This window comes from Hyperoodon ampullatus (assembly GCF_949752795.1).
Source record: "Hyperoodon ampullatus genome assembly, chromosome: 5".
NCBI classification, from domain to species: Eukaryota; Metazoa; Chordata; class Mammalia; order Artiodactyla; family Ziphiidae; genus Hyperoodon; species Hyperoodon ampullatus.
Genome location: NC_136918.1, coordinates 98479153 through 98494398, shown reverse-complemented (window position 1 = coordinate 98494398; position 15246 = coordinate 98479153). Strand labels below are relative to the sequence as shown.

The 15246-nt window shown below is 40.3% G+C and overlaps 1 protein-coding gene across 1 annotated transcript in view; it reads left to right on the top strand.

Moving 5' to 3' along the window:
* The window catches only part of ADGRG7 (adhesion G protein-coupled receptor G7), a gene marked incomplete at both ends in the record, with an annotated part of 63440 nt that overhangs the window by 588 nt on the left and 47606 nt on the right, over positions 1–15246 (top strand). The window contains 5 exon segments of the mRNA XM_079705271.1: positions 206–371; positions 6210–6322; positions 8180–8228; positions 8231–8328; positions 9605–9708. Of these exon segments, the coding sequence (XP_079561397.1) occupies positions 206–371; positions 6210–6322; positions 8180–8228; positions 8231–8328; positions 9605–9708 (530 nt within the window).

Here is a 15246-nt window from a genome sequence, read left to right as displayed (position 1 = left end):
GTCCTCTCACTGCTGTGGCCTCTCCCGTTGCGGAGCACAGGCTCCGGACGCGCAGGCTCAGCGGCCATGGCTCACGGGCCCAGCCGCTCTGCGGCATGTGGGATCTTCCCGGACCAGGGCACGAACCCATGTCCCCTGCATCTGCAGGCGGACTCTCAACCACTGTGCCACCAGGGAAGACCCCTAGAAGAGTTTTTGATTAAAGTTCTTGGCTCAAGAAGAAAAGAAGCAAAGTGGATTTGTGGTTTGGATTCCCCTGGCTTCCTGCCATGCGTGTAACCTCAAGGTGCTGGTGGCCATTGTGTGTGGGCTGCTGACCGCCGTCATTTGGGGATTGGGCATCTGGAAGAGTGTAATCAGGATCCAGAGAGGTAATGTCATCCTGCTATGTTTAATTCAGAGCAAGAGAAGGTATTGAGCCTCTGTCCCTGCCACCTGATACACCAGTACTGGAAAGTGCCATGTCTAGGCTGAGACTGCCCGCCATTTATGACATATAAAAGACAAGCGTCAATTAATGGCTAGCATACGGTCGTGTATACATGAATACATGCGTGTACATGCGTGTGTGTGTGCGTAAGTGTGCAGGGTGACGAACAACAGTTGAGTTGGCCTGTTCGTGCTCTTTTAACACCTGACTGAATGAATAGCCGAGTAAAAATTTAAATCATTAATAGCACATGTTTGGGCTTGTTTAGCTAAATCCAAGGAAGGAAAATAGTTATGGACACACACACACACACACACGTTATTAAACATATGCAGAATGAAATTTCATTTCAAGAAGAAAGTTTAGGAGTGTTTTCATTAGGATTGTAAAAAAAATGATCTTATGTTTTGCACACAAAGTTCCCAATTTTCAGGTGTAGAAAACTAGTTAAAAATTAAGATCATTTAGAAAACAATTTTCCTGGTTAGTCAGCAACTATTTGTTAGTCACTTGCTATGTGGCAGGGCAGAGCTGAGCCTGAGAAAGGGAGGTGAAGGCGGGCAATGGTGTGTAAACAATGATGTTAAAGGGAAGCCCCAGAAACTCAGAACAGAGACTTTCCATAATACTAATGCTGGTTCCTTTGTGCCATGGGGTTTTCCATAAAGGGATCCAAAACTGGAGGTGCTGAGCATTCCCTTTTGTAAAGAAAAAGAGACAGAAAGACAGTTTCTAATGAAACTGAGTAAATAAGGGTAAATAATGCCAGTCAAGAAAGGGCAGGAGGGCTTCCCTGGTGGCGCAGTGGTTGAGAGTCCGCCTGCCGACGCAGGGGACACGGGTTCATGCCCCGGTCTGGGAAAATCCCACATGCCGCGGAGCGGCTGGCCCGTGAGCCATGGCCGCTGAGCCTGCGCGTCCGGAGCCTGTGCTCCGCAACGGGAGAGGCCACAACAGCAAGAGGCCCACATACCGCAAAAAAAAAAAAAAAAAAAAAAAGAAAGGGCAGGAGGGGTGGTCTGCCCCCAGAGAAGGTAACTGCAGAGGACAGAAGGTTGGGGGAGCCAGCAGGAGCGCAAGGCATGCCTGCAAAGATCCACTGTCAAGGACAAAAGGAGTCAAATACGTTGGCTGCTGATGGAGTGGTAGCTGAGAATGGATCTGGTTTTTTCCCCAAAGAACATATTTAGAGAATACTGTATTAATAGGATTTAGAGAACAAGTAAGAAAAAATTTATCAGAATAAAAGCAGTAAAATTTAAACTTGGAGAAAATGTGGTTTTGTTTATTTAAGGTTTGTAAAATAATTTGAGGTTTAAAAAAATTATGAAGTATAGGTTTCACCCTATTAAGGCTGCTAAATTTATAAGACCTTATTTAAAGGGTATACTTTTTTTTTTTTTTTTTTTTGCGGTACGCGGGCCTCCCACCGCTGCGGCCCCTCCCATTGCGGAGCACAGGCTCCGGACGCGCAGGCTCAGTGGCCATGGCTCACGGGCCCAGCCGCTCCACGGTATGTGGGATCCTCCCGGACCGGGGCACGAACCCGTGTCCCCTGCATCGGCAGGCGGACTCTCAACCACTGCGCCACCAGGGAAGCCCAAGGGTATACTTTTAAGAACTTGCCTTCCTTTCCTCCCTGCCTCCCTCCTTCCTTCCTCCCTTCTTCCCTCCTTTTCTTCCTTTACAAGACATCTACTTTTAAAGGGAAATTTGTGGTGACTTATAAAGAACACAGGTACAATAGAACCATTAAAACAAGGACCAAAGTACAAAGCACTGTAAGGAAGAGGATAAGGTTGGGGATAGAAAGTAAATGAAAATCAAAGGCTAGAAGGAGTTGCTAAAAATAAATACAAAACATATCCCTGTGTTTCCTGAGGGCTAAGGCCCCAAACGCACAATAATAAAAAGAACCCATGTTTAACAATAAAAGCATACCAGCTCCTCAGAAGACAAACGTTTCTTTGCTCTAGCTAATTTTTTTTGAAGTGGCTCTTTATGTAAGGGACATCCCTCAGTTTTTGGGTAAACCCAGTGGAAAAGGAGGGGGTTATCGGTACCACCTAAAGAGAAAGATTGAAGGACCAGTATGGTTTGCTGTTACTGTTTTGTTTTGTGCACTGTATTCAGACTTTGTCTTAGTTGGTAAATTCTGGCTTCTCCACTTCACTCCCTTCCTCTCCAGTCATTCTCCTCCGCCCCTTTCCATCCCGTCTCATCCCATCTCATGGAAGTATTGAACGCTCTCACTTTAGTCCCTTTACCTGGGTATAGAGATGAATTGTTTTTAAACTCATTTTTTAAGGGGAGGGTCATGGATATCTCTGAGAAACCGATGAAAACTATGAATGTCTTACTCAGGAAAAATATACATAAACATATACACATACAATTTGGGGTAAATTAATTTTACTGCCTTCAAAATTTATTTTCAATATAAACAGAATATATATCTATGGTTTAGGTTTAACGTATTTATATAAACAAGTTATATCTCTCTCACTTTTATTTTTTATGAAAAAGTAATGGCCTCTGTGCAGAAAAAGTACAAAACAATTTAAATTCTGCTGTAAGTAAATTTCAATTAGAAGTCGCTGTTGTTTGGCTATAGAGTGAACATTAATGTGGCTATATGTATACTATTTATATGTTTCATTTTTATAAAACTTACTGTTAATTTTTTTTTTTTTACTGTATTCTAGGTACTGTGCTAAAAAACTTCACATACCTTCTCTCATTTAATCCTGACAACTGTCTCTGAGGCAGTTATTATTATACCCATGTTACAGTTCTTGGCTTTCATTTTACTCAATTACATACTCCCCCAAGAGGCAAACTTGATAATAAATCAAACTCATGTGACTGTTCCTGGAGGGCAGGTTGCATTTTGGGGTTTAAGAAAAGTCCAGAGAAGTGTTTCCAAGATGGAGGAAGCTGGGTTTTAGGCAGCTGCACTTTTATTCAGTTTTAATCCTGTTGTTGTAAATCTCTGTTCTGTAACTTTACCAGTCTCCCTTCTTGCTTCCTCATATAATCACTCTTTAAATCAAGAAAATAATTCCTATGAAAGGGAAGGGATTTTTCTGAGGAAGAAATTTTGTTTTGTAATTGGCTGAGGGGCATGAATTATTTTAACATCAGAATCAGTGATGTTTAAGTTGATGATCCCATTTTACAAGTCACTTTCTTAAAAGATTCTCTTTTTTTAAAGTTCATTAATTTTTGGTTGCATTGTGTCTTCGTTCCTGTGCAGGCTTTCTTTAGCTGTGGCGAGCTGGGGCTACTCTTTTTTTTTTTTTTTTTAGATATTTCAATTGTTTTATGAATCAGGAAAATAGCTGCTTTTTTTTTCCCCTGGATTTCTTTTTTAACATCTTTATTGGAGTATCATTGCTTTACAATGGTGTGTTAGTTTCTGCTTTATAACAAAGTGAATCAGTTATACATATACATATATCCCCATATCTCTTCCCTCTTGTGTCTCCCTCCCTCCCACCCTCCCTATCCCACCCCTCTAGGTGGTCACAAAGCACCGAGCTGATCTCCCTGTGCTATGCGGCTACTTCCCACTAGCTATCTATTTTACGTTTGGTAGTGTATATATGTCCATGCCACTCTCTCACTTTGTCCCAGCTTACCCTTCCCCCTCCCCATATCCTCAAGTCCATTCTCTAGTAGGTCTGTGCCTTTATTCCCATCTTGCCCCTAGGTCCTTCATGACGAATTTTTGTTGTTGTTGTTGTTGCAGTGCATGGGCTTCTCATTGTGGTGGCTTCTCTTGGTGCAGAGCACAGGCTCTAGGCGTGTGGGCTTCAGTAGCTGTGGTGCACGGGCTTAGTTGCTCCGAGGCATGTGGGATCTTCCTGGACCAGGGCTCAAACCTGTGTCCCCTGCATTGGCAGGCGGATTCTTAACCACTGCACCACCAGGGAAGTCCTACCGTCATAATTTTTATATGTTTTTTGTGCCTTAAATATTTCATTACAATTTACAAAACAGATACAAAAAATAACTGTGCTGTTGAATCAGGTAGCATAAAAATGTCAGTAATATAGCCATCAAGGGACATCACACTTGCTTGAAAGTTATTACTTTTTTGGGGACAAGAGAATCATCATCTTTCATTTGGTTATGTATTTTTCTTTTCTGAGTAACTATTATGAAAATGTTTATTATACTTACCTTTGAATTTCAGACTGAGCCCATAAAATAATGTAAACGTACAGATTCCAACTATTGGCAAATTTGCTTTAGTATTAATAATTACTTCTAATTATTTGGTTGTATATAGCAAATGACCAAAATACTTTTCAATGATCTTGAGTAGGTAGGTTCATACTTGTAGGTAATATAGAGGAAAAGATGCATTTGAACTATGACCACCTAAAAATTAACATCCTACATATATGCTTAAAATTTTCATTATGCCATAGAGTAGAGGTGGAGCAATCTTATGAGTGACTTTAACCTTCTTCTTTAAGTGTTGTAGAAGCAATCTGTAGTTTCAATGTTTCTAGTGGTTGCGCCCTTAAGTAGTTACCCAAAGCTGGTCCTAAGGAGAGTTCATCTGCTAATCAGCTGTCCCTTTAATGACAGCTGGAGGTGATTTAATCTATTAACAGCCTCTTAAGTACTAGCCATAGGAGGACATTGAAATACAGAGGCTCAGGTGATAATCCTAGGAAATAAACCTAATGATTCAACAAGTATTTATTGGGAGCCAGCGACACATAGACTAGATACTGCAGTACAATAAAACTCTTTGCCTTCCAGGTGTTATCCAGATTTGGATAAAGAAGGAAAGATCAACATATAATTAAATATTTAGTAGGAATTTTTCATATTGTTTCCGATCTCTCAGCCTAGTATTCGCTATCACATCCAATTCAAAGCCCTTATGTCCCTAGCTATTGGAAGGCAAACCTTCCTTGCAGACTTCAAAGGAAGAGAATAGTTGACAGGTCTTTTGGATTCCGGATTTAAAAATCAAGACAAGTGGTATCTGCCTGAAATATTCTTGTAGTGATTATCTGATTAACTTTTCCATCGTTGTGTATCAAACCACCCCAAACTTACTGACTTAATAAAGATTTAAATTCCTCATAGTCCTGTGGGTTGACTGTGGCAGCTAGATTGTGCTGAAAGGTCCAAGGTGACATCACTCACACAAGACATTGATGCTGGCTGTTGGCTGGAGGGCTTCAGTTCTCCTCCACATGGCCTTTCATCCTCCAGTAGATTAGACCTTCTTCCTTATATGATGGTCTCAGGATAGCATTCCAAGAGGGCAAAGACCCAAAGTTCAAGTCTTCTTGAGGATCTAGGTTTTGGAACTCACACAGTGTCATTTCTACCACATTTTGTTGGTCAAAGCAAGTTAGAAGGCCAGCCTAGATTCAGGAAGTGGAGGAACAGACTTGACTTCTTGATGGGAGGAGCAGTAAAATCACATTGTGAAGGGGTTATGTGTTCTGGAGCAGGTGGTTGCTCCCATCTTTGGAAGCATTGTCTTTATTTCTTCTTTTTTTTAAAAAATTGAAGTATAGTTGATTTACAATATTGTGTTAGTTTCAGGTGTACAGCAAAGTGATTCAGATATATATATACATGTATTTTTTAAAATTCTTTTCCATTATTCATTATTACAAGATATTGAATATAGTTCCCTATGCTATACAGTAAACCCTTGTTGTTTATCTATTTTATATATGGTAGTATGTATCTGTTAATCCCATACTCATAATTTATCCCTCCCCCCATCTTCTTTTTATTAAAGTGGGCAATCCAGTGGCAACCCGGCTGTGCAGTCTTAATAAATATGGAGAGATAGAATTACAAAATGTGACAATGGGAAATTGTAATGAAAATCTGGAAACCCTGGAAAAGCAGGTATGCCATATGTTCCACGAGATGGGCAATGGGAAAAAGTTCAGACTCTGTGCAGATTCTCTGTTCTTCTGCTACTTGTTGCCAAATCAATGCTTTTAAAACTCTCAAATTAGAAATAACAAAGACTAGTAACTAAAACCATTCTTATTTTTTAAAGTTGATATCCATTTGGGAAAAGGGACAGTTGGACATGTTGGTTTGGCAGAGTTCAGCAAATGATAATCTATAACATGTTTTAAATGGCCTCATAATTTTGACCACTGAAGTTTTGACTGAAAATAGATCCCTGACATTTGAGACCAAAACAAAGGTATTTTGATGGTCTACTGGATCAGAATAAAGAGAAACAAACTATGACCAAAGACCTTTTGAAGCAGGAAAGTTCAGAACCTGATGCTGGTCTCAGGGCTGTATCCATGAGCTGGTGAAGTAGGAAATATAACTGACTTAATATTTTTTCAGGCCACTTAAATTATTTTGACTAAGGATATACTCAAATGCAGATGCGTGGAATTGTTAATTCCTGGGACCGAGCAAGGGGAGGAAGAAGAAATTTATCTTTATGTGTTCCTTCTGGGCACCAGGCATGTTACCTATGTTATCTCATTTAGTCCTTATATAACCTCAGTGTGTTAGATTTTTATTCTCATATTATAAATAATTCTAGCTAATCACACTTACTAGTTACTGAGCACTTACTGCATGCTAAATACTGTGCCAAACATTTTATGTATGTTATTTTAATTTTAAAAACAACTATATAGGTAGGTATTGATGTACCCATTCTATAGATGAGGAAACTGTCTCTGAGAGTGTAGTATTTTGCCCAGTGAACCACAGCCAACTAGTGATGGAGCTGGTCTTGATTTTAAAGTCTACACCATACCACACTGGCTCCCTAATCACAGTTGTATGGGGGTGGGGATGAGGTGGAGTGTGGAGGTGGCTGCCAACGATATAGGCTGTACCAGCTACACAGACTGGGGGAACGGCTGCACATTCTGGAGTCTGACAAGCCAGTTTTTTACTCTCAGCTCTGTCATTTGTAAGCTGTCTGAACTTTTGGTGAGCTCCATAACCTCTCCAAGCCTTTAAAGAGGGGTGAGGGTGCTCAACCCGCAATGTTGTTTTGTGTATTAAATGTGATAACATCTATAATACATCTAGCAAAGTGCCTAACACATAGCAGAGACCTGGCTGTCAAATGAGAGCATTGTTTCTATCTACTGTTTGGACATTGTTTCTGACTCTTCCCCCGGGGTGAATAGCCTATGACCTTGGTTTGATCTTTGAAATGATGCCGTCATCTAGTGAAAAATAAGCCACCCAGACACACACACATTGACACATGACTAAAGACAATGTGGATTAACATCCTTTAGCTTCACGACCCAGAGCCCCGAGGCTCATTGGTACCTGGAGAGGTTGCCTAGGTCAGTGCTTCCCAAACTCTCTGTGCTGAAAAGCTAGCTTTAAAAATTTCCAACCCATTGCAGACCAATAGAATTGGTATATCAGTTTCTGACCACTTACTCTCAGTTTCTGTTCTTATCTCCCTATGGACCCTGTAACAATTAGTGAACCAACATTGGTCCATGGATCACACCTTGAGGAGCACTGATCTAGCTAAGACAGACTCTCATAGTTAATTAATCCTGGCACGTAGTAAGGGCTGGGAAAGCCACTGGCCTGCACGTACTTTGTCCTTTGTGCAAGGAAAGAAGCAAACATGAAAAATGGAGTGGATGTGATGTTTAGGAGACTGAGGAGCAGCTCAATTCCAGCTTATTCATCTGCAGTTACTTGCAGTGTTTAGACACAGTTGTATAAAGTTAGGGCTTTTTTTAAAAAAAACAGATTGTCAACATCTCAACGCAGTCTCAAAATATTTCTGATGAAACCAGGATTTTACATCTGATGCCAGTAAATTAACTCCTGAGAACATCACCTCTGCTACTAAAGTGGTTGGACAGATTTTTAACATAACCAGAAATGCTTTACCTGAGGTAAAACTCACACAGTTTTTAAAAAGAGGAGGGGAGGGAAGGAACAAAGAAAGACATTCCAGACTCTGCTTATTGCATGGTATGGACTTGGGCATGGTCAGGTTGCTCAAAACCAGTTTGCAGAGTACTCTTGCTGAGAGAGGCTCGAAGAAATAGAAAAGGGCTCCTTGTTCACATATTCTCTCTTGGGATAGTCACAATGATCATTATTGTGTTAAACCTTCTGGAAAGTCCTGGAATGAACAAGTCTATTTCACTTTATTAATATGTTTATCAACTATATTTGACATCTCACCTCTATTCAATTCCAAGTAACTAGAGTTCCAAGAAACTCGCTTTGGATCGTGCTATTTTAAACTGGGATCCCTTTCTGCTGGTCATATTTGCATTTTGTTTTTGGCTTTCCAAAAACATTAAGCTTAGTTTACATTTCTGATATCATGACCTGTTAAACTCTGGTACCTGAAAATGAGAACTGCAGGCAACATTTACCAATTGGCACAGCTTGGGTACTGGTCTAGCAGGGCATATAAACCACCAATATGGAATGACCCAGTGTCTACTAGTGGGATATCAACATGGCCTGAAAATATCTATTTACTTCTATTCCCTTTAAATGTCTTATTTCAAAAAAATAGTTTTTTGTTACCCTAGGTTCCCTAGAAAGAAAGTGGGATGCAAATCACAAGTTAATAAAATTGAAAGAAAAATAATGACCACCAAATGTAGAATTTATGGAAGGATTAGCCGATAAAGACAGAAGGTATCACTATCCCAAAAGAAGGCAGTTAAACTGTAATCAAATGCTGATGTACTCCTGAGTTTTTAATTGTAAGAAAACTGGAAATAATTTTACTAAGTCTAATAGTTACTAAGTCTAATAGTTATAGTAAGTATCACTAATACATTATACTAAGTATTATGGGCTGTAATGTTTTGAAGAGCCCTGCATTCTTATTTTGTTTCTGCTTCTGTATCCAGGCATCTGCTTTTGTGTTCTTGGGGGTAAGGGTGGAGGTTCTGTGAAAGACCTTGCTATGAGGTCAAATCCAGAGACCTAAGCTTCCTAATTGACTAGATTTATATTTTCACTGAGCCTTATTTTTATTCTTTCTGCCATCTTATGTAGATTAAAAACAAGCCTTTGATTTTGAAAAACACCTCTAGATTACCATACCATTGGTGCCACTTGATACCATAATAATTCATGATAAGTATGGTGATGATGATGTGTGATATGTGTCTTCTGTGATGATCAGGGCCTTCTTCCTGGCAGGCGAAAATAGTTGCTGTAACAACAGTGAGTCAACTTCTAGATGCCAGTGAAGATGTTTCTCAAAGGGCTGCTGCTGGTAGTGATAATGATGCTACCTTTGCAACGTAAGCACAATTCCAGTTTGGAAGGAAAACCTAACGAAGTGCTGCTTACTTTTCTAGGTTAAAGCATTAGCAGAGGTGTCTTTATTTCTCTCATGGATGCACTAAATGGATGATTCCTCTGGAATGCAGACTAAAGCCTTAGCTTTCCACCTGATCTTCAGTTATTAAATGGAGTGGTAAATGTTAACTCCTGGTTCCAGGGGTGGCCATGGCCTGGGAGATAAAGAGTAACTGGGATGATTTAGATTACGACTTGTTTTCCCAGCCTTTGTTTGGCATGCCCCAGGGACCACTGCATGCATAGTTTTTCCAACTCCTTTCTCAGTGCACAGAGCTGCAAAAAACAGAATAACTTTGCAAGACACATTTCTAGTTCCCCTGCTGCCCCCCGACCCTAGCTCAGCTCTCCCCAAGATCCTAGTGTATTTTGATTAAGCTTTCTTTAGCTTTCCCAAGGCTACAGTGAAAAAAAAAAAAGAAAAAAAGGATCGAACTTTACCTGCTTTCTCTCTTTTCTATTCCTATGTTATGGATTACTTTGGGTTGTATATTTATAGTAAAACTCATATGTTTTATTCATAGAGGTCTCTCTATGAATTCATTGTGTTTTTATCTTATATACAGTTTTCTTAATTCTTTAAAAATTTAATTAAATATGCATGCTCGTTGTAGAAAAATAAGAAACTATATAGAGGAGCAAAAGTTTAAAAATTGTCTCACCTTTATTAACCTGTTGGTATGTATTCTTCCAGATTTTTTTTCTCTCTGTGTGTATGTATCATACTACATACTCTTTTAATTTATAACTTGTTTTTGTCACTTTAATACTTTGTAAACATCTTTTTAATATAAATACCTATGCATCTACATCATAAATTTTAGCTAACTGCATAATATGAGTCAACTATTATTTAAGCAGTTCTCTGCTGCTGGACATTTAGATAGCTTCAAGTCTTTTGGTATTTCATTCTTGTGCATAATCTTTGTTCGCATGACCTATTATTTCCTTAGGAGAAATTCCTAGTAGTTCTCAGTTCTCTAATATTATAACCAGTACCTATTTAGTGTTGAGTCCTCAAGGTAGAAAAAGTGCAAATGCCTGAAACAGGACATTCACAAGATTATAATTCTGAGAGACGATGGTAGAGGTGTTATAAACAATTGAACTGGTGTATTTTATGACTTCAGATTTCTCTAGAAAATATCTGGGACCTTCTCACTGGGAGTGTGAACACTCCCATTTTTCTTGAAGTTGGTCCAGAGTCTATGTTCAGTGAACTCCCTTCAGAGCTGGAGGTTCTGTGTTTGCAGTCTTGCTGGAGGCAAAGGAGAGGAGTGGATGTTTTTGGTGAGAAGGCTGAGGAGAGAGCCATTGTGGGATTTGGCTGAGAAAGTCACAGATCATGAGATAGATGAAAACACTGTCCCATTAATAAACAGTTATGAATTTTACTGGCTTAAGGCATGGAGAAAAAAGAAAACGATTCTGTGCGGTTTATGTGTAAAGTCCAAATGGCATAGAAGAAGGTGTTTAGAGGATAAATAAAACATTTCAATATAGGATGCGTTGAAATATGAAATGGTGTAACCACACTCAATCCTTCCTTCCTCCCACTCCGAATTTCTAGTCTACTTATTTGTCTAAGGATGGGCTATCAGTTTACCCTCTCCCACGTGATCTTTTGCGTAAACCCTTGTGGACTCAGGTCTTTATTCATGTAAATAAGGCTTTCGCCTCAATCTCGAGCCCTAAAATTGTGTCAGCAAGCCCTTAGCTCTCCTCAGGAGAATACTCTTGGTGAGCTGCCAACAGAGGTAATCTTTCTCTCTCTCCTTTCTCCCCTGGAAGGAAATTAGTTGTTACTTGGGGCAACTCTTCCTTTCCAAATTCCATCCACTTAAGTGAGACCAACGTGCAAGGTCTCCTGATAGGCACCAGCCTAAATGGTGAATCTCACTCTGACTTTCCCCTTCTTTCATCGACAGTTTCCTTTTTGTGTCTCTAAGCTACTGAACTCCCCTTCTACACATATGGGGAGAAGTGGACAGGGTGAGAGTGAAACAGAAGAGAGTGACAGGGAGGAAAGAACTCACTCCAGCTTCAGTCATTGCACGTTGTCACGGCAGAGCTCCCCAGCATCCTTTCATGTATTCTCTTGTTCTAAACTGGGAGGAGGCAGGGTGTTGAAGTGGGCCCAGCCAGGGCAGAGTCCCTGCTGGTAAAAGCATCTGACTCAATCAGTGAATCTAAGACCTTATGTCTCCATTTTGAACACTTGCTGTAAAGACTGATCCATAACCTTGAAACTTTGCTGTTACCGTTCAAGCTCCTAATTGTCCTTGTTTACCTAACTTTGGGAAGTAAAACTGCTAATACTGACTACCTTGTACATTTCCATTGCACATTTCTGTTTGCATTTCTGTTCTAGCCAGCTTCCTTTGCTTACAAGACAGCTGATCAAGTTATCTTAACCAAAAGAGAGTTACTGTAAAGAGGCATATGGAATCTCCTGGGAACCTAGGAACAGGATCATAATACAGCTGGGCCCTATGGATGCTGGACCAGGGGGATGATGGCAGGGCTTCCAAGGCAGCTTTGAAGCTCTCAGTAGAGCAGTTTTGGGTCTTCCCTGTGGGAGAATGTAACGGCAGAGGCTGTTGAAATCACACGGTTCTGGATTCAAATCTTAGCATTGCTTTTTTTTTTTTTTTTTTTGCGGTACGCAGACCTCTCACTGTTGTGGCCTCTCCCGTTCTGGAGCACAGGCTCCGGACGCACAGGCTCAGCGGCCATGGCTCATGGGCCCAGCCGCTCCGTGGCATGTGGGATCTTCCCGGACCGGGGCACGAACCCGCGTCCCCTGCATCGGCAGGCGGACTCTCAACCACTGCGCCACCAAGGAAGCCCTTAGGGATTGCTTTTTAGTAGCTACATGATTTAGGCCAAATTACTCCATATCTCTCCAAAGAGCCTCAGATTCTTCAGTGTAATATGGGAGTGATTTTGGGACTCGCTTCAGCAGGATTCTTGTGAGGCTCAAATGAGATAATGTATGTAAATCACTAGCATAATACCGACTTATCCATATTAAATCTTGGAAAAATAGGTTAGCAGCTGTGTTTATCATTAACATGACTCAGTAAACATGTATGTATGTCTCATCTTTATTTATAGTTTCTTCTCTCTCATAATTTAACCCTTTCATGATGTTGGGGAAGTAAAATTAAAAACAAAATCTTCTCCCAACCCAGAAATCCTCTCCACAAAGGTAGTAGAGAAAGAAAACACTTTAATTATTGTACAAGCATTAAACCAGAATGTGACGAACATCACGGACAAACCCCTAAGAGACTGGGAGGAAGAAGGGAATCTGACCTCCTTATGTAGGCAAGCAGATACAACCTGTTACATACATGTTTTCAGATAAATAATAACTAGTCCTCAGTTAAGAGAACTCGACAGCACTATTTGTCACACACAGTTTATCCTAAGTTAACTGGGTAATTGAGGTGACCTTTTGTGTTAGCTAATTGACTTTATCCAGAGGAAGAACAAACCTTTCATATCTTTATGAAAGGAGGTAGTTTTGCAACTTGGAGCAAGGTGCCCACACACCGAAGTTAAGCTACTACTCTCCCACAGAAACTGGGAGATAGGAGCACTAGCTAGCTCCCTCGATGTTTCCATTTCAAAGAGATGGTTCCCAGGTCCCTGAGAAAGACATTCCTAGATCATAAACCTGACAAAATGCCAATCTAGTTTTCAAAAGGATTTATTTACATTTCAAAGAGAAGAGAAAGTGCCTGCAAGTTTTCTAAAGTAAATGCTCAAAGAAAAAGGAGGGGAGTGAAATTCCTTCCCTTATTTTCCACAGGAAGAATTAAGCCTCTCATTTTTAATTTGTATTTGTCCTTACAATGATATGCAATTCTCCCTCAGTATCCGTGGGGGATTGGTTCCAGGACCGCCCCCTCTCTTACCTCCCCGGCTCCCCACGGAAACCAAAATGCCCGGATGCTCAAGTCCCTTATATAAAATGGTGTAGTTGGCTATCCGTATCTGCGGGGGGTTCCACATTAGCAAATTCAACCAACCACGGAAGCGAAACCCGAGGATACGGAGGGCCGACTCTAATGACCTCTCTGGTCCCCTTGAAAGCCAGGCTTTTCTGATATAACTGCTGCACTAAATGGAAGATTCCTAGGGGAAAGAATCTGATTGCTTCTAGTCATTTGTACCAGGTTGATGGCCAGCCTCCTGATTGGGATCTCTGAGACATGCACCCACCTATCATCCAATCAGTTACGACAAGAGGAGGAAAGAATAATATGGAAGGAATAAAGGCCTTACAAGTGGCTGTGGCTAGAGCAGCCCTTTAAAAGCAGCAAACACCCCCATGTACCTGGCCCATTTTTCCCTTTAGCCTTCAAATGCCTGAAGGAGCTCCCCTTAGTATCCCCAGTGTTTCACAGGTACTGACCTTTTAGTGGGTGCTCAACAGACACTGTTGGTTGAATGAATGCATGAATTATGTTCTTAGCAGATTGCAGTTGTGTTAGGTACTCCTCCTGTCGAAAGCATCTCTGGAGTATGATTGCTATTCATTAAGTGGGAAATGCATAGTGTGAATTGCTGAAAATTACAGAAAATGGTGTTATGAAAGGAAAACTTTTGAAATAGAGAAGTTGACTTGAATGTTTCCATATGAATGACTATCACATTCTTTTTATGAAGTTTCTTTAATTATTTAAAAATTTATTTCTTTTTTAAGTCTCACTTGGGGAAGGGAAAAGATATATTAGTGGCAGGAATAAAGATTTAGAATAAAGAACAATTACATATTAATGAAATTCTTTCATTTCTGGGAAAACTAGATTGAACCAGTTATCTTAGATATAGACATTTTGTTTTGTCAAGTACAGAGTGGAAATATTTTTTATAGGAAACAGGAAAAGAAACAGTCTTATGACTTACCTTTGGAGAACACCAAATTAACAGATTCCCCCCACTCCCTCCCACCGTCCATCTAATCTATCTTCTAATTTATCCAAAGTAGAAAAGAACATTGTGAAAACCTGCAAAGTTTAGTTAATAGCCGAGGCAATGAGCTCAGAGCTCTGCTCTTCCATAATTCCATATGAAACTGTCACCTCAGGAGTCAACACTTATAAGAGATGCTTTGGAACCCGAGGGGTTTGTGTGAGAGGAGAGAGCTGAATAAGTGGAAATTGAGTCTCAACACTGGAGAAACAAGAATCAAATGCCTGGTGATTGGGGGGTGGTAGCGCCATCCTTTTATGAGAAAAGCAGCATAACAAAGACTGTTTCTACTGGGAAATCTGTCATTCTTGAATTCCAGCTTTCTGGCATCTGTGTCCAAGGTACCTGTCAGTGGGAAGAGTCCACCAGAACTTTAAAAAAAGGTATGAGTAACAAAGTAAGACTCTCATAAAGAAAGTCAGATATTTTTAGGGAATTGTGCCAATATTGTGATCGCATGAATTCTGTGGTCATTCCTTTCTACTGGAATGTGGGAC